General features: G+C 46.3%; 2 protein-coding genes across 8 annotated transcripts in view; one reads left to right on the forward strand and one right to left on the reverse strand.

Annotated features, from left to right (window-relative positions):
- Numb (NUMB endocytic adaptor protein) overlaps positions 1-869 on the reverse strand; it is a 107721-nt gene extending 106852 nt beyond the window's left edge. For 2 of the 7 annotated variants that reach the window (XM_060387829.1, XM_021653593.2), the window contains exon 1: positions 599-732. The gene's annotated coding sequence lies outside the window, so the exon portion shown is untranslated. Of the gene's footprint in view, positions 1-598; positions 733-772 lie in introns of those variants that run through there. The other 5 variants (XM_021653576.2, XM_060387830.1, XM_060387831.1 and 2 more) reach the window with 5 other exon arrangements.
- A 267-nt stretch (positions 870-1136) lies between these two features.
- Positions 1137-14264, forward strand: LOC110558836 (small ribosomal subunit protein eS28-like). Its single transcript, XM_060388450.1, has 3 exons — positions 1137-1294; positions 7912-8028; positions 13898-14264. Exon 3 carries the CDS (start codon positions 13968-13970, stop codon positions 14175-14177), a length of 210 nt encoding a protein of 69 aa, XP_060244433.1. The 5' UTR covers positions 1137-1294; positions 7912-8028; positions 13898-13967; the 3' UTR covers positions 14178-14264.
- Positions 14265-23157: the final 8893 nt, after the last annotated feature.

Raw genomic sequence — 23157 nt, forward strand, 5'->3', positions numbered from 1 at the left:
GGGGGAACTTCCACTTTCTCGCTGAACCCTTACCCTAGTCTCAAGTCCCAACTCCCAGAGCTCCAAGCCTTCACCCTGAGGGTCTTCAAGTCCCGACTGCAGCCCCAGACCTGCTGTGGTGGGGGGTGGGGGGAGAGGACAGGACAGGACGCCGCAGCCCCTCCCCCGAGCAGTTAGTTCAAGGTCCCCACCCCGCAGACCCTTCCTCCTCCGGCCGCTGCCCTGGGCTCGGGGGGGGGGGGTTCGCACCCTCCCGGGTGCCTTTCCCTACGCTCCCTGTCACCCCAGACCCCCGGCCGCCCTCGGTCTCCCCAGCCTCCCGGCGATCCCCGACGGGGGGCCACTCCCAGTTCGCTGAGTCGCCCGCGGCTCCCAGCGCACCCGGACCTCCCGGGCTCATCTCTCCGGCCCCCGGGGCGGCTCGCTCCAGGACGGCCCCATCGGCAGACGCCGGCGGCTCGGGGGGTCTCCTCGCCAGGAAGCCGCGCACCCACCGGAGGGCCTTCCCGTCGCTGTCCCCCGGGCCGAGGCGCTCGGACTGCCCGGGGAGGGGACCTCGCTTCCCGGCCTGCCCCGCCGGGGTCCCGCGCCAGCCTACCTTCCCGGCGCGAACTCCGCCGGCAGGGACCCGGCCGTTCTCCCGCCGCGTCGCGCCCGGCCCCGACGCGCCCCGGCCCGCAGCCCGCGCGCGGCCTCCGCCTCCCGAGCGCAAAGCTACAGTTTCCGGCCCGCCACCGCCTCCGCACCTCGGGCCCGCCTCGCCCTCACTCACCTGCCGCCGGCCCTGCACAACTCCGGCGCCCCAGACTCTACCTCCGCCGCCAGCAGCCACCAAGCGCCACCACCTCCCCCATGACAACAGGCCCGCCCCCTACCAGGCTTCCAACTTGCCCATTGGCTGGAGGGGCGGCGGCCCTCTGCTACGATTGGCTGGCTGCTCCTGCCCGTCATCGTGTCTCTCCCGCCCCTTTTCCTGGACCCGGTCTCGCCCCCGCCCGGACCTGGCCCGGCCTAGATGAAGCTTTAGTTGTAATTGGTGGAGCACTGGGCAGTTCGAAGTTATGATAGGCTACCGATAGTGTCTGTTGCCTTAACTGGCAAGGGGTGTGATGGCCACGGTTGGTGCAAGCCCTGTGCACAGTTTGGTTGCGCAGTAGAAAGCGGAGAGGGGGCAGACGCTCACGTCCGAGGTTACCGGGAAGGGTTAACTCTTTGTTGTGAGGCTAGTGCCGCAAACTCTCCCTTCTCCGGTTCCCTTCCTACGAGGGGGAGACGGTTCTGCCAGCTTATGGAGGTAACGCTTGCAAAGCACCGACTTCAGGGGTTGTAGTTTAAGGACGGTCTGATTCATCGGCAGAAAGGTGTCTCCTGCGTCGAATTTTCCCTCGGGTTTTCCTGAAGTTTCCTTGAAGTTCTTTCCGGTAGTCTCCATGCTTTAGGTTAGGGCAAAGCGCAGCTGTTTGGAAAGCAGCAGTCTGCTTCCGTTGCAGTTATAAATATCGTCAAGAAGCTGAAGTGGCTGTCATACTAAGAGTTCTCCAGCTTCCAGACCCGCTCCTCTGGGTCTGCCGAGTGACCAAACAGCCATCAGCAAGTTTGGAAAAAAAAAAAAAAAAACGGGCAGCGATTTACCCATATGGTGCTTTGGAGATGAGAATTCCAATTCGCCGCCGCCCCACCCCCACCCCGCGCGTCCCCATCACCACCACACTTCCCAACAGTACTTGGCTTTTAAGTTCAGCAGTTCTTAAATAGCATTACTAGATGTCTGGCAGATACTAACGTCTGCCTTCTCTCTCCCCCTTCCTCTTTCTTTCTCCCCCTCCCTCCCTCCCTTCTTCCCCCCTTTCCTCTCTCTCCCTTCCTCCTTTCCTATCTCTCCCTTTCTACCTCTCTCCTATTCCTAGCAGTCTAAATTAGTACCATTGAATGAATTGCAGGGGTTCCCTCCCCCCGTCTTTTGGTACAATACATGAGAATAAATGATTGCGTTTCTTATTCATTTGGGTACAAATCCCAGTAGGCATTTTTGAGAAATCAGGAGTTGCTATAAAAACTCTCTGCTCCTAGAAATGCATTCATCATTAGCTTTCTCTGCTTTTCTTTTTTATTCCTGCCGCTTTCCCTGCTCCTAAATAAGAAAACGCTGGCCTGATTACTCTTTCAATTCCTAAGTCAATTTCAAATATAGCTTCTCCACAACTCCACCTGGAATGTGCAAACCTGTGGTGATAAACTTTAAGGAGGCTCTCAAACACAAGGCCTTTTGATGAAGGCACTCCTGTGGAACCAGGAGTGGACTTTGGAAATTTTACACTTTGACCCTGCCTTTTTGCTGTAACTCGGTGTCCCGTATCTCTTCTATTTATTAACCTCTGCCCTTTGCAAAGCAAGCTATAGAATCTAAAACTGTGCAGCTTGTTATTTGGGGGTGGGGGAAAAGCTGTCTATTTTCTAAGCTGTATTTTTAGTTGAGTTTAAATAAACTGCACACTTCCATCATCAAACTAAGCGGAAATCATTCCTCCAGCAACTATACATAACAATAAGGTGGGCTTTTTTTTTTTTCCTAGTTATCTTCCGGAACCTTCTTCCCCTTTCTCTCATCCTCACCTTCCAATTTAGAAATAACCTCCCATTCAATTCAGTGACTCACAGAAAATCCATAAAAGGAAAGTGGAAAAGCCAAAATAACTTCAGAGATGTCTGAATCATTTCACTGAAGGGAAAACTGTGCACTGACCACGATAAGATGGAAGTCAAGACATAAGGCGTGAGAGCTGACATCTTATGTGAAGTAACGTGCAGATAGGAAGCTGCCCAGTGAAAATGCAGCATCCAAGCATCCTTTTACACAGCCTTTCACTGTTGCCAGCAGCCCCCTTCTCTCTAGCCTTGGCGGTGTGCCGTACTACCATTTTTAGAGCAAGTTAGAAGGCAATTAATGTCCTAGCAGATAGGAAACAGTAACGTCATGGGAAGGCATGGCCATTATTATGGTACTTTGGGTAATAATGGCTCTCGCATAGCCACGGTGACTAGGTGCCATACAGAACATAGAATTAGGCCAGTCTCACTGAGGGGATTCGCCATCTAAGTTTAGGAGCTCAAATTGCTATCACAAAAGTTGGTGGATAATTGCCACAAAGATCAGCCACTCATTATTTCAACCACTAAAAACAAGGTCTTCCTGGGTGCTTTTGGCTATTCCTACGCATCTACTTCCTATCATCCCCCTTTGCAAAATAAGAGAAAATTTAAAATAAATGTATTCAAACAGCAAGAAGAGGGAAAACTCGAAAGAAGGGAGGATTTAGGACTCATACTAACAGAGGCTGTTGTGTTGTGAAAACTATGCAGCTCTGGGGAGATTCTTGTTTGAACCCTGCGCTTTGATTTTGTACTCACAAGGTAACCCTGTAACATAAATACCCCTTCAGCTTTGCGTTTCCTCCCTGTGCTGTGTACTTTTCCAGCCCCCACTCCCCCTCTTAGAAAGCTAGAGAGCCCTGGAGCCTAGTTGTCTGCAGCTCTGTGTGGTGTGACTGCTTGTGGAGGTTGGGGCAGATGCTATCTGTTCAGAACCTCTTGATTCAGACCATGATGAGAGGTATAGTAGGAGCAAATGTAACGCTTATAAATACCAATGGAGTGGAAAATGAAGGACTAGGTGTAGCACCCCAATATCTGAGGAGTACAGCAATATGCCCAGGCCTTCTGTCTTCTTTTTACAGAGTCGTATTTACAGAGTCGTATTTGTTTCTTTTGTTGTTTGTTTGTTTGTTTGTTTTGGTCTAAAGGAACAAAGCCCCACCCCCTGTGATAAGCTCCATTTCTTGCCTGTGGAATTCTTCAACTCTCTCAACCCCATTTCTAGACACAATTCCAATTCCAAATGGGTTTGGAGAAGTAAATCACCCTGAGAGCAGACAAGGGCCAGAGCCACCTGCCACCAGCCATTGGAGGCAAGCCAAGATTACTTGATAAGAGGTGGTTTCCTGAGCTAGGGATCCCAGAAAGTAGAGGCTAACAAGGGGGAAGGGATTAGAAAGAAAAGAGGGACCTGGGGGAAGGAGAAAGAGGGAGGAAAGAAGAGAAAGCAAGACCTGAAAGGAAAAGGTAAGGAAAGCCGGAACACAGTCCAGAAGCCCCTGAGAGTGCTGAGCCAGCTGGGCAACCTGCCCCTGCCTGTGCTGCCTGTGGACTTTAGACAGGCTTGTGTCAAGGCCTCAATAAAACTCAGTGCCTGCCACCGGTTAAAGGAAAAGTGCCTGCCCGGGAAGCAGCCTATAGTACTTTTGTTCCATAACCTCTTGGAAATCCTCCCCACATTCAAGCCTGCTGCTCTGGCAGTGAGTCAGAGCTGACAAAGGAAGGACCAAGGTATGAAGCCAGCCCAAGAACATGTCTTCATAAAGTTACGCTCTGGCTGAACACAAGGGAAAAGATGATTTTACCATCTCAAGCTAAAGAGCTTCTAATAGATGGAAGTTCCTAGCTGTTTTCCATGCTGGAACCAGGCACTCTGGTTTCAAAGTTTAAGACTGTCAATAAGAAGGGAGAGGGAGGAGTCTCTAGAAGGGACTATTCTCACAGGCAGAACCATTTTTTTTTTTTTTTTGTTCCAGAGTGCCTGTGATTTTTTTTTTAATATCATACCATGCCTTAACAACAAATATTCATTTCATACTCAGGAAAAATTATGTGCCTCCTCTACCTATCTGCATGTTATAAATGAAAGAGTGTGCTTATTTATAAAATTGATGATGTCTTAGCTCATAGTGCTGCCATTGTGCTGTTGAAAGGAGGCCCTAGTTACTATCACCAAATCTATGGGTGGACCAGCCATTCTTCTGCAGCAGGGAGTGGGCCAAGCAAAGTACTTAGCTCCATTTAAACTTTTGTCCATCCCTGTTTTACATGCATACAGGGAGTTTCCTGGAAACATGGCTGTTTTCCAGAGGTTTCTCAGAGCAGAATGCCTTCTAGAACTCTCGTGTCCCAGTCACACAGAACCTGACAGGAAAGTACATTTAAACTTGGACTCTTCCCTGCTTTGTTTTAAGACCTGGTCTCACTGCGTACGTAGCCCTGGCTGTCCTCAAAGCTAATGGCGCTCAAGTACTAGGACTGCAGGTACTCACCACTTGAACTAACACTCCCTTGAGTCCTACACTCACACACACCATATTACGTTGATAATTTTGATTCTGCCATTTACAAACTATCACTGTAACTTCGGCAAAGTTGGTTCACCTCCCTAAGCTTCAGGTTCTCGTATGCAAAATGAAATGTGTATTCACTATCTTTTGCCGTGTAACAAACCACCCTACAATTCAGTAGCTTAAAAACAACAACATTTCTTCTTTCATAGTATCTCTGGGTTCAAAATCCTGGTGCGGCTTTGCTGCGTCCTCTGGCCCTGGATCTCTCCTAACGTTGTGGTCACTTCATGCATCTGCTTACATGGTCTTCGGCAGGATTAAGTTCCTCGCAGAATTCACCTTAAAGCCTTAGTTCCTAAGGAGCTGCAGACAGCAGGCCTCCATCAGGGCCTTGTCTGGAGCCTTTTTACAGATCATGAAATAACAGGGCCGCTCACTTCCTCAGAGCCAGCAAGAAGGCAAGAGACAAGGCCAAACAGAGAGTGACTGCAAGAGAGAGGTTCAACGGTCTTTTGCACTCCAATCAAAGAAGTGATGTCCCGTCACTTTTGCAAACTTCTTTCAGTTAGTTGTGTGCTCTTAGGCTCTGCCTACATTGAAGGGGTGGAGCTTCCTCAGTATATAAACATCAGCAGGAGGCTCATTATAAGGAACTACTTTAGAAGGAGGCAACTTTAGGGTAATGATAAGTCTTATCTGTAGGGCTCATTTAAAATTGAGATGAGAGAATACATTGCAATGCAGGTCCAGCAAAGATAGTGCAATGTGCAATGCAATATGAATATAACTATTATTACTATTAATGCTATTATTTAGAGTATATAATGATTGGTTTTCTCTCCTGGCTACTGAAAGGAAACCTTTTATGAGAAAATAAATGAGATCATATACATCATCCAATCCTGGCACGTCGTTGTAACTATTTAATAGTTACTAGTTATTATTAATGTGAGATACCTAGTTGTCTCTTCAGGCTATTATTACAAGGAAATAATATCGACTAATGACTTTTACAAGGTGATCTAATTTCCATATGTTGTGTTCCATTTTTCACTGAGTAGCCCACCCCTGCTGGAGCCCAATTCTAGGTTTAGGTTTCATAAAATATGTCCAACAAAATCATAACCTTGTCTAATTTCCTGTGTTCCTTCTACTGAAGAGGATATGCTCGAAACCTGTAAGACAGGCTAATCATGAGAGCTCTTCCAATTCAAGGACACGTGTGCATCTGGCTTTCTCCAGGTCCTGTTGAAGGCAGAATGTGCCAGGAAGTATAAGCAATGTCCTAGAGCTGTGGTCTTTGCGCTCCCGAAAGAAGCTGGTTGCTGGATTGTGTTGAGTCAATCCTCAGCTGAGGACCTGAGAGAAAGAGGAAGCTTCATGTCTCCGCAAAAAGGATAAGGGAACCTCCCCCACCCCCATACCCCCGGTCGGTGGTGCTGGGAACCATGAGATGAGACTGGATAATAAATAGCAATTTTATAGTTAGAAAATTCTAAGAAGAGAGTCTGGTGAGCAGTTTAAAACCTGCTCACTAGGAGGTCAGGGTGATCCAGCAGGGCTGGGTTGACTCGGGCTTCCTCATGGGGGAGGAAGATATTGAGGCTTGGCCTGTAGCCAGAGAAAGGAGGAACTATAATCAAGGAAACCCCATTATTTTGGCTTTGAGTCATTTCTCAAGGTTCACCCGTGACTATTATACAAGAAGACGTTGGGAGGAAGATAAAATTTTCGAAGGATAAATGGTTCTTAAACTAAAACTAATGTTCCAGCCCCAGCCTGAGCTACTTAGCAAAAACTGCCTCAAAAAATAAACAAGTAGGGCCAGTGAGATGGCTTAGCCTGTGAAAGCACTTGCCAGACAAGCCTGGACCCGAGTTCAGAGCTCACATAAGGGTGGAAGGAGAAAATTGGCTCCTGCGCCTTGTCCTCTGACCTTCACATACAGGAGAGCATGTGCTTGCACACATATACACATAAATTAAAAATTTTAAAAACCTGTAGATCAGTGGTTCTCAACCTTCCTAATGCCCTTTAATACAGTTCATGTTGTGGTGACCCCAACCATAAAATTATTTTGTCGCTACTTCATAACTGTAATTTTGCTACTGCTATGAGTCATAATGTAAACATCTGGTATGCGTGATAACTGATGTGGAAAAGCTGTGGGGGTCAGGACCCACAGGTTGAGAACCTGTGCTGTAGACAGCCCACAAGTCCAAATCTTTACAATTCATTCCGTCTCATCTTTTCAGGCCAGAATAGCTATTCGACGCCCATCTCCCTCTCTCCCTCCATCCCACCTCTCTCCTCTACCATCTATATTTTCACATGTCCTATTCACATGTCGCTCCATTCTCCCCACAAGCCAGCACTTTAGGAACCTTTAGACTGGAGCTGGCTCCAAATCCAGGCTCATCTCTAGCAACGTCTGCCGGGCAGTGCACCTTAAAGCTCAGTAAATAGTCCTAGGTGATGCTGGTGTACACTTCTGCCTCAGAACCGAGTCACCAGAGGAGCGAGGGATGGAGTTGAGTCAAGAGCTGGCTGCCTAGCACACACAAAGCTCTGCACGTAATCAGGTGTGGTGGTGACCCCAGAGGCAGAGGATCAGAAGTTCAAGTTCATCTTCATCTGCATACTAAGTTGAAGGCCAGCCTGGACTGGGTTGAGAGCTTGTTTTTATTTGTTTGTTGTTGTTGTTGTTGTTTTGTTTACAGGGCTCTTTGCTTGTTAAATCCCACAGATTTTCCTGAGCCCCACTAACCCTGGCTGCTTCTTGTCCTGACACACATCCTACGTTGGTACACCGAAAGAGTCAAAGCAGAAGTTGCTGGGAATGGTCTAACAGGGTAAAAGGAAGGTATGTAACAATGTCAAGTTCCCCTTCTGGTGACTCTTATCTTCTTTTCTTTGGATTCTTTGTTTTCCTCTGTTTGAGACAGAAGAAATTAGTGAGTTTCAACGCCTCCTAATTTCTGGAGAAAACCTCCGTCCACCGCTTAGTAGACTGGTCAGTTTCAGAGGGGAGAGAAGACTGACTGCACGCAGTGATGCTGTGTTTATTTATTCAGCCCTTTCCTACGCCGCAGCGTGAGCTGCGGCCGCTTGGCCGCTTGGTTTCGCCCTCAGGAAGTGTAGTTAGTGCTAGGCTTTCTTTCTTTTCCTGTTAGTTTCCTGCGAAAGGACATCGTTGTCTTTTATCAGCAAGCGATAAAAAGGATGTTGTCACTCAAGCAGAGACAGACAAACATATTTCCCATCCCAGACACAGACCGTCCCAACGGCTTAGAGAATTGGTTCTGATTTTAGAAATAACAGCAGAGGCTGTTTGGCTGTTTTCTTCTTCTTCTTCTTCTTCTTCTTCTTCTTCTTCTTCTTCTTCTTCTTCTTCTTCTTCTTCTTCTTCTTCGTGTGTGGATATGTGAGCGTGAGCTGTGTGTTCATGTGCACGTGTGTTCGGAAACCAAAAGTTTGACAGTGGGTATCTCCTCACCTTATTTATTTTTCTTAGAATTATTTCATCTGTATGAATGTTTCACCTGTGTGTTTGTATGTGCACTTCACGAATGTCTGTTGCCTGTGAAGGTCAGAAGAGGGTGCTGAAACAGGAGGTCCAGAGTTAAGGATAAGTGTGAGACAGCCACCAGGTGGGTGCTGGGAGCAGAACCTGGGTCCTCTGGAGAAGCAGTAAGTGCTCTTAACTTCTGAGCCATTGCTCCAGCCCTTCCATGTTATTTTTCTGAGACAAACCCCCTCAGTATCCCAGAGCTCACAGGCTTGGCTAGATGGTTTGGCTAGCATGTTCCTGTTCTGTGTCCCCAGAGCTGCCTTTACTGACATGCGTCTTGCGTGCCTGACTTTTTAAATGGGTGCTGAGGCTCTGAGCTCAGGTTCTCAGGCTTGCACAGCGTATTCGTTACTAGCTGTGCCATGTCCTCGGCCCTCAGGAGATGATCTTCATGTCTGTCTCCCTGAGGCTGTCCTCAGTCATCCTCCTGCAGTTCCCAGTCTAGCCCCCTCTCCCTGTCAATATAATAATTACATCTTCCCCTTGAATACAATTTCACAGTTCCCCCAAGTGGCTTCACCTTGCGGTAGAAAACCTGGAGACCTGGAATTGGCATAGCCTAGCAGTTATATTGGAGCATGAGGAGGCGCGCTTTAAACTTTGCATTTCCTGGAACTCTTACAAATCACACAGCTCTTACCCAGAGTTGGGTTTCAGTTGCTAGTTCCCACTCACCCAGCAGGCGGTCTTCAAAGATGCTGTCCCAGGTGGGCCCTGACATCCCCCCTCAGCCACCACTGGACTGTGTGTTTCTCCTGTGATGTGGGGCTTTGCTGGATTAGGTTGAAGTCTGACGTCTCTCAGTCCATGATGGTAGATTCCCTTTGCTCACCGAGATTCTGAAGGCCCGATCTTGATCTGGGTGACCCCAGATTTTGTAAGGAGCATCACATAGCCCTCAGCGAAGATCACAGGCCAAACTCTTTCCTGATAAGGAAACAGGATCGCTAACAGGGTTCAGTTAGCTATCTATTCCTGGAGATACACACCCTATGCTAATATGCCTTAGTGCCTCAACCTTGACCTGGGGATTTTCCTCCTACCGATAGGATAGTTAAGTATTGTGTTCTCCTTCTTGTGATAGGACCATGCTACTGCACGGAAAATGAGACACTGTATCACTTCATGTAAATAAAGTATCTCTGAACCCCGTGAATCAAACACATTCAACCCTCGAAATCCCTCCCACTGCCCAAGGTTTATAAATTCCCGATTTCAAATAAAGGGGCCACTGGCGTTGCGTGCTGCGTGATGCCAACCAACAGCCTTCCACCATGGCAGTCTGAAATTCGTCATTAATCTCCGTAGGGCCTTGTCTCACTGGTCTGCCCTCCAGCCCTCTAAGCCTGGATCTTGCCATGCTTGGCTCTCAGCTACAAGCTGACCAGGCATGGGCTTCTGCCCACAATTCTGCTGTGAGCACGGCAGCTTAACCAAGAGCTGTAACGCTGTAACCAAGAGCTGTATTTGTCATAGGCTTTTGGGCCTGGTGATCTCATGCTAAAAGAGCTAAACTGTAACACTCTGTTTACCCTTTAGCTTTTCTAGGCCTCTCTAGCTGCCCCTGAGAGAAATGGAACCTTGTTCTTTGTTTGGAAGCCAGTTCCAGGACCCCGCTGAATGGAGAAGGGCACTGTGGGTAAATTGCTCAGTTCCTCTCCATCCACCAATGTGTCAGCTCTGTGAAATTAAGGATCACCTCCTCCCTACTCGTGACTGCCTCACTCAGGGTCTAGCCATCAGTAGATCACTAAGTATTTAGTGAATGAATGAGTGAGTCAGAAACTGTCTCTAGGAGCAGCCTGGCCACAGTCATTTATTTTGGGGTCGTATAAAAAAAAAATAAAAAGAAAGCATGTACTAATTATCATATCATGATCACTGTTGCTTATAGTAATTAGTAGGTAAAAGGACAGTGGTGGAGAATGACTAAATAAAGCTCCCCACTAACTATATGTGTGGGCCATTCCAACACTGAATTTGGGATCCGGCTGCCCGCTTCTGTTGGGCTCCTGTAGACAGAGCCACTCCTTTGGGAAACTGTGGAGTTGCCTACTGCCCTCTGTGTTGCCAACACCAGGAACAGGCAGAACTCCGTTTCCTCTAACTCAGCAAAACCTTTCTGGTCTGAAATTAAAGATCCAAGCCTTTCTGCGGCTTTCCCTTTCAGGCTTTGAGCGGATTTCCCCATCTTAGGTCTGGGCTGAGTCACCTCTCCTCCGACAAAAACAAGTTAACTCCCTTAGGATAGGTGATGGACATGGAGGCTCAGCCTTCTAATCTCCAACTGCATCCTTTCAGGCCAAGGTTCCTCACCTAGGTTCCTCTATGGGAACAAAGGGGCAAGTCAGAGAAAAAGGAACAACAACAATAAAAAACCTTGCAGTCCTGTTTCTCCCCTCCTCCCCAGCTCATGGTCTTTCTTTTGCCATCTGTCCTGAAGAAGGAGGATGGAGAAGAAGAGAAGGAAAATTAAGTCCGAGGACACAGTACTTTGATGGAAGGGGGATAGTATACCAGGTCAAGGGGGAGATAAATTGGGATGAGGGATAATGAGACATGAAGAACCCCTGGAGAGTCTTCAACACTTCTCACATCCAGGACAGCTGAGGCACAGCCTAGTTGCCAGGACACCAGGGAACCCAAAAATGCAGTCAGTGGGAGGTGATGACAGCTGAGAGGCTGGCAGATCTCATGCAGGGCCCCTATAAAAGCTGGGCCCTGTCGGAGCATCACGAACTGCCAGAGATTGGGTAGGCAAGAGAGGGAGCAGGCGCTCAGTGTGAGACCTGGGATCAGGAGGCCTACTCTATTTCCAGCTCACTAGACAATTTATGGGGAGGACCCGAAAGCAAAAGATGAAGGGCAGTGATGTGGCTTAATCAGCTCCCTCGGGGGTTGGGCGATGTTTTCAGAATGCTTTGAATTTCTAGATGAAAGCAAGTGCTAGGAAAAGCTATCATTACTTCCAGTTCTGATCATAGAGGAACCAGGGCGTTTTTTGAGTTCCTATATTGGAATCAGAGACTGAAGTATTTTCATCTTGGGTAGATTCCAAGAGCTTTTTTTTTTTCTTTTTTTTTTTTTTTCCTAATGATATCAATTGACTACAGGATCAATAGCAAGGTCCCTAAAGAACACAAGCAGATAGGTTAGAGAGCTGGCTTAGTGGGTTAAGAATGGCTTGCAAAGCCTGCAGTTTGGATCCCAGCAGCTCTGGGTTCAGTAAGAGACCCTGTCTCAAAGGAAGAAGGTAGACAGTAGGATACCAATGTTTTTCTCTGGCCTGGACTCTCTGCATGAACACAGGTGTGCATACCCATGTACACACATGCACATACATGACACAAACACATGAACATAGACCATATTTGTGCACGTGTGTGTGACTACACACACACACGTGCATGCAAAAAAGAAAGAAGATAGAAGATAGAAGCTGAACTTTATCAATGGAATATAGCAATTTCCAAATTCAAACAAGTTTTCCAAGCAGACTGATTCTTACCAGGCCAGACTGACTTATAGGTTTTGACCATTCTCCCTCTCTCTTAGAGTTTTACACATATGTAAAGGCTGCTTGAAAACTAGGACTTGGGCTAGATCTAGTAACATATGGGTCTCTGGAAGCTGAGGCAGGAGGATTGCTTGAGGACAGAATTATTACATATTAGAGGCCAACCAGGACCACACCAAAAGGTTCTGTCTCAAAGAAATAAACAATAACAGCAGAAGTCACTTTGATTCACTGAAGGATGCCCGAAGATTCCAGAATGTTGATGCCAAGTGTGGCTTTTGCCAAATAGCCTAAATAAATAAACAAATGAGAACAAGGTGACATGTGTAAACCAGATGCTTGCACTTGATGTGTCTATGAGTTTGGTGTTTTCTTCCTTCGTTCATTTCATCCCTTTATGCTTGGTCATAAATACTCCCATCATATCCCCTCTTTTCTCTGTTACCTGAAGCTTCCAGAATGTTGCTCCAAAGGGACACCTGTCTTACAGAGCCCTCCAGTGAAATGGTATTCCCTTCCTGACAGGCTGACCAGACTCAAAACAGACCTTTAATCCCGACCTGGGACAAGCTCACACTTGTCGGGATCCACCTAAGAAGCAGTCACTTCATGTAATAGTCACCTTAGGGACAGGTGCGAGTCTTCTGCTCTTGCTGAAAGTAGGCAGAGGTCATCTTGCTGATGCTCCTTGTAAACTAAAAAGTTCTCGAGACCAAGCGTGTGGCACAGGCTCTCAGGAGATTGGAGCTAAATCTCAGGACCATAAACACCACGGACAAAATGACGTGGTGAATGTGGGTGCATCTTTAAACCTCAAGTCTCAGGATTTTAGCATTTTAAGCTCCAATAGAGTTTGGGTTAGGATATATATGTATGTACATACATAAACAGACAGATGACAGAGAATACTACTTTAAACTGTGGGTAATAAACAGCATAGAAGTCATTACCCCGGAAGAAGACATAACCAGAATTGAGAACATATCTGAGAAAATTTATGAATTATAAAACCGTGAAAGAGCGAGGTTGTGTGGATCATTAAGGAGATTCTTTGCAACACTGAGAACCCCAGGCTCCTCTCCTAGTTCTAGGGATTTCTATGTAGTTGGTTAAACTAGGGTTCAGGGATCTAATTATGACCTGAATAACCTGTCCTCCGAGGTGAAAAACAAAAACCACTGGATGGACCATAGATCTGCCCCAACCTGCTAGTCATTGTAGGCAACTACGTGGTTGGTAAGTGACAATTCAGAGACAGAAAGAGCTGGTGACCTGGGAACAAGCTCGAGAGCGGCCATTAGGTTCTGAATCTGTAGGTCAAATGAGGCAGTGTCATTGTCTTCCGCTCCCTGGCTCAGATAGGGCCTTCCTTTAAGCTCTGTGAGCCCCTCCCACCCCTGGCATAAGTCAAGGGGCTTGGAGAACAAGAGCTGCTACTTTTGGAAGAGAGTTTTCAGAGCTGCTTACTCAAAAAAGGCACACACTTCTCCGTACACTCCCTCAAGGCCCCTTTTGTACAGTTTAAGAGGCATTCTTTTATTCAGGAACTATTTCTTGACTAAGAATTACATACATTCTTAGGTGTCAAGGTGGGTCAAAGCTCTTGCCTGACCACAAGCCTGACAGTCTGACTCCTATCCCCAGGTCTGACAGTTGAAGGAGAGAACTGACTCCCAAAAGTTGTCCTCTAGCTCTTCGCCAGATCGCCGCCATCATGGACACGAGTCACGTGCAGCCTATCCAGCTGGCCAGGGTAACCGAAATGCTGGGCAGAACCGGTTCGCAGGGACAGTGCACGCAGGTGCGTGTGGAATTTATGGATGACACCAGCCGCTCTATCATCCGAAATGTCAAAGGCCTGGGTCGAGAGGGTGATGTGCTCACCCTGTTGGAGTTAGAAAGAGAGGCTCGGAGATTGCGCTGATCTTGCTGGGTCCTGGATATCCACCACTTGACTCAGGGGATGACCTGCAACTGTTCAATAAAGCATGTTGTTTTAACTCTTGAAAAAAAAAAAAAAAGTTGTCGTCTGACCACCTGCGCGCACACACACACACACACACACACACAGATTAATAAAAATATTTTAAATTAAGTATATTCTCTAGGCTAATGTTTTCTTGCTAAGGATATAAATAAATAAATTAAATACTGGTAAAACATCAGAATAAAAGATTTCCAGTCTCTTAGCAATCTAGAAGGCAAACAAACAAACAAACAAACAAAAAACAAAGTGTTTTTGGACTAGAGAGATGGTTCTGCTGTTAAGAGCACTTGATGCTCTTGCAGAGGACCTGGGTTCAGTTCCCAGCACCCACATAACATTTGCAGTCATTCATAGCTCCAGTTCCAGAGGATCTGATACCTCCAGGCATGCATTACTGTAAGCTGTACACACGTGCATGCAGAAAAAATGCTCATGCAAAATACAGTAAATACATCTTTTTAAAAAAAATTCAAACTAGGCCAGGTGCAGTGGTACACATGCCTGTAATCCCAGCATTAGGGGAGGCAGAGGCAGGCAGATCTCTGTGAGTTTTACAGAGCGAGTCCAGGACAGCCAAGGCTTCCCTGAGAAACCCTGTCTTGAAAGACCAAACCAGCAACAAAAAACACCAACAAGAAGAAACTGTGTTTTGTTCTAGTGGCTGAAGTTAGTGAAGCAGCTATCTCAGGGAATTGTTAAAAAGTCATTTTTCATTCCTTTAGGAACACAGCATTTCTGTTCTTTCAAACGTGAGGCCAAAAACAGCCGTGCAAGATTGCGCACACCTTCCCCTCTCAATTCACCTAGATGTGAAAGATGCAAATGCTCAGAGGACGAGAACTATGTGCATAGTGCTGACCAGACCGAATGACCTTGGCAGAAGTCATTCCTGGTCACACCATCACAGGAACAAGTGGGATTGTTCTGTGGCTACACAGAATCTTGTCCACGCCAAGGGTTTGTGCTTCATTCAAAATCAGTTCATGAATGAAGCTTGAATTACAGGAGTCACTTCCTATTCTCTTGTAAAAGTTTGTTTGTATGTGTGTATATATCTTTGTTTGTTTGTGTGTATATATGATTGTGTTTATATGTTTGGGGGGAGGGTGCAGAGGTCATTGTCAGGTGTCTTCTTGATTGCTTTTGACCTTTTATTTTTAAAAAAACAAAAACAAAAACAAAATTGAGGTCTCACATAGAGATCTGGCTGGCCTTTCACTTGCAAAGATCCTCCTGCCTCTGCCTGTGCTGGGTTTAAAAATGCATACCAACAAGCCTGTTGTGTTAGTTAGGGCTGCTGCTGCTGTGACGAAGCACCATGATGAAACACAGCTTGAGGAGGAAAGGGTTTATTTCACTCACATTTCCATATAACAGGTCACCATCAGGTGGAATGAAGGCAGAAACTCAGGCATGGCAGGAACCCAGAGGCAGGAGCTGATGCAGAGGCCGTGGAGGGGTGCTGCTCACTAGCTTGCTTCTCACGGCTTGCGCAGCCTTCCTTATAGAACCCAGGACCACCAGCCCAAGAATGGCATCACCCACAATGGGCTGGGCCCTTCTAGATCAATCATTAATTAAGAAAATGCTCTACAGCCTGACCTAGTGGAGACATTTTATTTTCTCAATTGAGTCTCCTTTCCACTCTGCTGACAGCAGCTTGTGTCAAGTTGACATAAAACTAGCCAGCACACCTGGACAGGCTCAAGGGGCTCTCCATTAGCTTGGAGCTCATGAGACTGTGACTGGCCTGCAAGCCCCGGATCCTCCTGTCTTTACAGCTGCAATACTGGGACCACAGATGCCTTGCCCAGCTTTTCCTTGGATGCTGGGAACTGAACTCAGATCCTCAAGCACTTTACTTACAGAGCCATCTCTCCAAGTTTGTTTTGTTGTTGTTGTTTGAGAAGAAATCTAAGCAGCTCAGGCTGACTTTCACCGTGCGGCATAGGCCACTCTAGTCTCTAACTTGGGCTCTTATTGCGTCAGCCTGCTGCGTGCTAAGGTTGCAGATAGGCACCAGCAACACGCCTGGCATGTCATAGAATCTTTGACCCTCGCCTTCGGAGAGATTACGACAGCACATACTTCGCTTGCTCATGAAACAACTAGAAGTCACGTTTTAAGAGTCCCTGGAGCTGTGCCTGACATACTGTAGGTTGATGGGATTTAGTTGTTACCCTAAGAACAGACAACCAGAAGCTATCAGGAACTGACTTATATGGGCAAACTGACATCTAGTGGTGTGTTTTCATAACATGGGCCAGAAGTATAGTTAAATGCTGGCTTAAAATTGAATTGGGGGGGGGGAGATCACTAGGCAGAAACACAGCACCTGCTTTTATGTAAGGAACACGATTTAACTCCCATCGGTGATTTTCAAACTTGGCTGTGTATTAGAATGACTTGTGAAGCGCATGCAACTTTAATCTAAGCACTCCAGAGGCAGAGGCAGGTGGATCTGTAAGTTCAAAGCCAGCCTGGTCTAAATAGTGAGCTCCAGGCTAGCCAAGGCTTCATAGTGAGACCCTGCCTTAAAACGAACAAGGGTTGGAGAGGTGGCTCAGTGGTGAAGTGGTGAGGTCTGTTCCCAGCAACCACTTAGTGACTCATCAGCCATCTATAGTAGGATATGATGCCCTCTTCTGGCATCTGGGTGTGTATGCAGATAAAGCACTCATACACAAGTAAATAAATAAATCTTTTAAAACAAACAAACTATAAAAGAGAACCATGCCGATGTCTGGATCTCACCTTCTGAGACATTCTGCTTTAACTTGCAGGAGGTATAGCTCCTGCAAGTGTCTGCCTCTCCCATCACAATTAAAAAAAAATAGCGGTGGCTTTTTTTTTTGGGGGGGGGGGTTGGTTCAAGACAGGGTTTTCTATGTAGCCTTGGCTGTCCTGGAACTCGCTCTGTAGACCAGGCCAGCCTCGAACTCAAAGCAATCCAGCTGTCGGTGGCTCCCTGAGTACTGGGATTAAAGGCATGCAACACCACAGCCCGGCGTATCAGTGCCATTTTAAAAAGTGATTTTAGGGCTGGAGAGATGGCTCAGAGGTTAAGAACACTGGCTGTTCTACCAAAGGTCCTGACTTCAATTCCCAGCAACCACATGGTGGCTCACAACCATCTATAATGAGATCTGGTGCCCTCTCCTGGTGTACAGGCACACGTGCAGGCAGAATGCTGTATACATAATGAATAAGTAAATAATTTTTAAAAAGTGATTTTAGTATATAACCAGATGCTGGACATGGTGTTGGTAGCTGTGATTCCAGCACTTGAAAATAAAATCAAAAGTTCAAGGCCATCCTGAGCTACAGGAGACCCTCTCTCAACACACATGCATCATATCATACATACAGATACATCATATCCACATTCATATCACACAGACACGTCACACACATGCTCATACATATATGGAACCAGGTTAAGAAGTACCACAGTGGCCCATGAGGTAATTATTTATTATTCTCTTAATTATTATTCTATGATTGAAGAATATAAAACCCAGAGGGTAAGGTGATTGCTGCAAAGTCACAGAGCAGGAAGAGAGAATTTGAGCTGGAGTCTCCCATATCCCCCAGATCTGATGCTGACTTTGCATAGGTCTTTAGAAGTCCGATATTCCCCAAATCGCTTCTGCATACAGGAGTCTAAGTAAGGGTCAGTAAGGATTTGCCGCCCGGGCTGTGAGCTGAAGCTCTGCAAAGACCTTGGGGTTGGCGGGATTGCATGGTCTAAGGAAGGCCCCGACTTCCTGATCCTCTCTCTAAACTCATGAGTTTGAACTTCATGAGTTTTAAACTCTGTTATTCTATTAATGGTTAAATTAGTAGTGTAAGGTTAATTGTGAATCAGATTACTACAAGATAAACATTACACTTCTGTGTATGTGTGTGTGTGTGAGAGAGAGATCAGGAATATATTAGAGACAACACAGATTAAATGAACCACTGAGGCCCAGGAAAGAGTAGACTATGCTAACACTTATTTATCTGAGGCACACTTATCTGCTAGGCACTGGGGAGCAGGGACAAACGGATCCAAACACTGAGATCTGAGTCCTTTGGCTAACTTAGCCTCCCGCAGCGTTCCTCAGAGGATGAATGATCTTGAAAGGACAGAAAGAGGAGCAAGGATTTGTTCCATTCCCATCCGGTACAAACTGAAGCTCATTTCAGACACAGGAAATGAACAGGGCCTTTCTGGGTCAGGAAGGGAGGCTGCATCTCTTAATGACACATAGAGACCAGGCCAGAGCCTGCCAACGCCACGCTCAAGTAATTGCTAGGACGATTTCCCCGAATTTTATGGTGAATGCGTCTTTGATTGGTTCTTGGCAGTATGTGAGAGCAGGTTGAGGAAACCAAGGTTCAGCCAAGTGAGCAGTAGTCTAGAAACTCATCCAATGAAAAGGCTATATCGGGGGTCACAAACTCATCCAGAGGACTGAACTTGGCCCACAGATATTTTTGGCTCAGTGCTAGTTGGCAGTGCTTTCAATATTTTTCAATTAATTGCCAACATTCAGCTCCGGGAAAATTTCACACAAAAAATGATTTTTGTCATGAAATATACTTTGTGTGTGTGTGTGTGTGTGTGTGTACGTCTACAGATTGAACCTAGGGTCTCATACATGCTAGGCAAGAGCTCTACCGTTGAGCTACGCCCACCATGCCTCAATATAGAATTTTTGTTCTTGAGACAGGATCTTATGTACGTCAGGATGGCCTAGAACTCACTATGAAGTGCCGTTGGATGAGGCTGTGCAGCTGAGGAGGACTTTAAGCTTCTGATCTTCCTGCCTTCACCTGCTGAGCGCTGGGATTACAGGTGAACGCCACCACACCCATTTCATGCAACGCTGGGGAGCAAACCTAGGGCTTCATGCATGCTAGCCAAGCACTCTACTGACTGAGCTTCATCCTCAGCCCATCTTCTACCTCCTGGCATAGCCATGGTGTCTTCGTGAGGGTTTTATTGCTGTGGAGAGACCCCATGACCACGGAAACTCTTATAAAGGACATTTAATTGGGACTGGCTTAGAGTTTCAGAAGTTTAGTCCATTATCATAATGGTGGAGAAACCCAGCAGTGTGTAGGCAGACATGGTGCTGGGGGAGGAGCTGAGAGTTCCACATCTTGATCCAAAGGCAGCAGAAGGAGACTGTGTGTCACAATGGGCAGAGCTTGAGCACTGGAGACTTCAGAGCCCCCCCCCCACAGTGACACACTTCCTCTAACAAGGCCACACCTCTTAAGAGTGACACTCCCTGTGGCCAAGGATTCATGAGTTTATGGGCGCCATTCCTATTCAAGCCACCACACATGATGACTACTAGCCCGTGTAGTTAGTAAATGTTTACTGATAACGTAGCTCATTAAGAAACAATGGTGGGAGCTGGAGAGATGGCTCAGCAGTTAAGAGTACTGGCTGCTCTACCAGACAATCCAGGTTCAATTCCCAGCACCTACATTGTAGCTCACAACTCAAGTTCCTGGAGATCCGACACCAATACACATTTAAAAAAAAATTACAAATAAAAATAACTAAAAGGGAGCTGGTGAGATGGTTAAGAACACTGTCTGCCCTTCCAGAGGTCCTGAGTTCAATTCCCAGCAACCTCATGGTGGCTCATGACCATCTATAAAGGGATCTGATGCCCTCTTCTGCCATGTAGGTGTACATGCGGACAGAGCATTCCTACATAAAAAAGGCAAGTGCATATAAAAAAAAAAAAAAGCCACAGAGGAGCCAGGCAGTGGTGGCACCACACCTTTAATCCCAGCACTCAGGCGAGAGAGGCAGTTGGGTGTCACTGAATTCAAGACACCCTGGTCTACAGAGCGAGTTCCAGGACAGTCAGGGCTACACAGAGAACTCCTGTTTTGAAACCCTCCCCCTCAAAAAAAAAAGCAGCAATGGTGGGGGCCAGTTAGATGACTTATTTGGGAAAGGTGCCCGCTGCCAAGCTCGATGACCTGAGTTTGATCCCTGGGACTCACACATGGTTTGGAGGAGAGAACTGACTTTCAAAAGTTGTCCCTCTGACCACCACACCTGTGTCATGACACTTATCCAATACATGCACACACACACACACACACACACACACACACACACACACACAAACACACACACAAAATAAATTAATGTACTAATCACACAACAATGATTTAAAAAATGGGTCAGAGTGGGTAGCTGTTGCTGTTTGCATGCTGAGCCAAACAGAAGCCTCCTTTTTATGTCAGGGTAGGGATAAGCCACTGACCTAGTCAATCAGTGAGTTCATGAAAAGGAAGAAAGGGAGAGGATGGATGAAAAGGAGACAGCAGAGACATTCTATAAGAAAAGAAAGTCAGCCGGCCAGGAGAGGTAGGCCCTTTATGAATGGTCCTGGCATTCTGTGCTGTTTTATCATTCCAACATTTTGTCAGTATGAAGAGATAAGCAAAGCCACGAGGGTTAGGCAAAGGGACGCTAGGTCCTCTGCTGCAAAGATACAAGTGAACTTTGGAAGCCAGAGGAGAGAAAAGAGGCTGCCGTTGGCTTCTGCCGGCCACATTCCTCCTCTAGCCTTTTCTTTCATCTTTCCCCTCACCTGGAAGGTCCTCTGCCTGTCTGCACAGTCTCAGATCTGATAAAAGTTCCCAGGCTCTCAGGATCTCCCCAGATCCCTCCTCCCCTGAGCTCCTCTAGCACATCTGCTTTGTGCCACACAAGCACCACCATATTGTCCTGAAAGAATCTTGTATGTGCCTATTATAAAAACCCCTTGTAAACTCCTCGGGAACAAGAGCTGTTTCTTCTGTTCCTGCTTCATCTCCCATACTGCTGATGGCCTAAGAGACCCTCTGTATGGCCTTGCTGCCTTGCTGACTGGAGAGTACAGTTCAGCTCTCAAGGTCTTGCCAGCAACACAAAGACTTTACACAATAAAGTCCTTTCACTATTAAACGACAGACAGAGGGGATGAGAAAGTACACGCACAGAATCACTCATTGTCTCCAATCTCTCCTGGGAGCCAGAGCTTGGGATCCTCAGGTTAGATGTAGAAATAGCTTTGATATGGTACATCTTAGGTTAGCATTTCATTTAGATGGAATGTATAAACTAGCAGATAAAAACACGGAACTGGGAACGTTAGTCAGCTTTTCCTTATCATGCTCAGGGTCTGGAGTTTGATCTCAGCACTACAAAAATAATAATAAATAAAAAGTGTTTGGGTTGCATCAAAGGTTCAAAGGAAGCAAAGATTTTCTTGTATGTAGTTAATTGCTATTTCCCAAGTCTCTCCCAAGTCAAGAGTTCATGGGGGAACATTGTTTTTTCATATTTTAATGCTAATAATGCTACCAGAAGAGAAAATGTGTCTGTTAGGGGAGTGGATTGTCTCACACTGCTATTATTTCCTTCCTTCCCCCATCTGTCCCTTCTTCCCTCTCTCCTCTACCTTTCTTTTTGAGTCAGGACCTCAATATGCAGCCCTAGCTGGCCTTGAGCTCACGAAGATCTGCCTGCCTCTGCCTCTGCCTCTCAAATGCTAGAATTAAAGACATGGGCCTCCATGCCTAGCCATACCGCCATTATTCGCATTGCTGATGTTCCAGTGCTTCTTAGAGTATAAATAACAATCACTATTTAGGGAAGAGCTATTATTCACAGCTTTTCTATATATGGAGTTTCTCCTTTTCCATGGCTACTTTGGGTATCAGCTGTACTTACAGAATCACATCTTCTGACACAGATACAGATTTCAGCTGCTCCTCCATGCCTAAATCTTTAAAGCATTACATATATTGAAGTGCATGAGATTGCTAACTGGCCTGGGGAAGTTCTGGAGTTGTGTCCTAGGGAACTAATCATGTTTACACCCAGCAGTGCAGTGTGAAGAGGTTGTGTTGGCATATTTTTACTTTTAGTAATGGTCCTGTAATAATACCTTTATATTGCCCAGTGAGCTGCCATTAAGGAACGTTCTGTAGAACGAAACTAGACATGAAGACATACACACACAGACCAGACACACACACACACACACACACACACACACACACACACACACGCACGCACAGATGTCAGATGTTTCTTTCTTAAACACACAAGATTCTAGTTTGGGTTTCAGAGAGCAATTTATTCTTGTGAACAATTCTGAGTCTTTCATACTTCTACTCTTGTAAGATTTGTAGACCTGACATGTATTTAGGATGTGACCTTTCAGGAATGTGGAAAAATACACCCTGTCACTTAGTGTGGAGCCAATGTTCTTTAATCCTGTGTAAACAGAGCACAAGAAATCGAGCAGACAGCCAGGCCTGGTGGCACAGATCTGTAATCCCAGCTATTAGGGAGGCCAAGACAAAAATGTGCCTGGATTACAGAGTGAGGTCAACAGTGCCAGGCTGGACAATGGAATAAACACTGTCTCAAAACTTCAAAAGTTAAAAAGGATCAGGTATGATGGTGCATGTCTTTAATCCTAGCACTTGGGAGACAGAGGCAGGTAGATCTTTATGAGATTGTGGCCAGCCCGGTCTACATTGAGAATTCCAGGTCAGCCAAGATGATATAGTAAGACCCCCATCTTAAATGGAGAGAGAGAGGTATGGGGGAGGAGGCTAGGCTTGTAGTTTAGTGGTAGAGAACTGGCCTCTAATGTGTGAGGCCCTTTATTGAATCTCTAGTAACCTTCCCCCACCCCATACAAGAAAAGGAAACTAGAGTAATCAGGCATGCTGGCACACACCTGTAGTGTCATCCTTTGGAGGCTGAGGCAGGAGGATTGCAAGTTTGTATTTAACTGGGACTGTATAGTAAATTCCATGCCAGCCTGGGCTATACAGCAAGACCTGATTTCAAATAATAATGATAATGATAATAATAATAATAATAATAATAATAATAATA

This window comes from Meriones unguiculatus, chromosome 7 (assembly GCF_030254825.1).
Source record: "Meriones unguiculatus strain TT.TT164.6M chromosome 7, Bangor_MerUng_6.1, whole genome shotgun sequence".
Lineage (NCBI taxonomy): Eukaryota > Metazoa > Chordata > Mammalia > Rodentia > Muridae > Meriones > Meriones unguiculatus.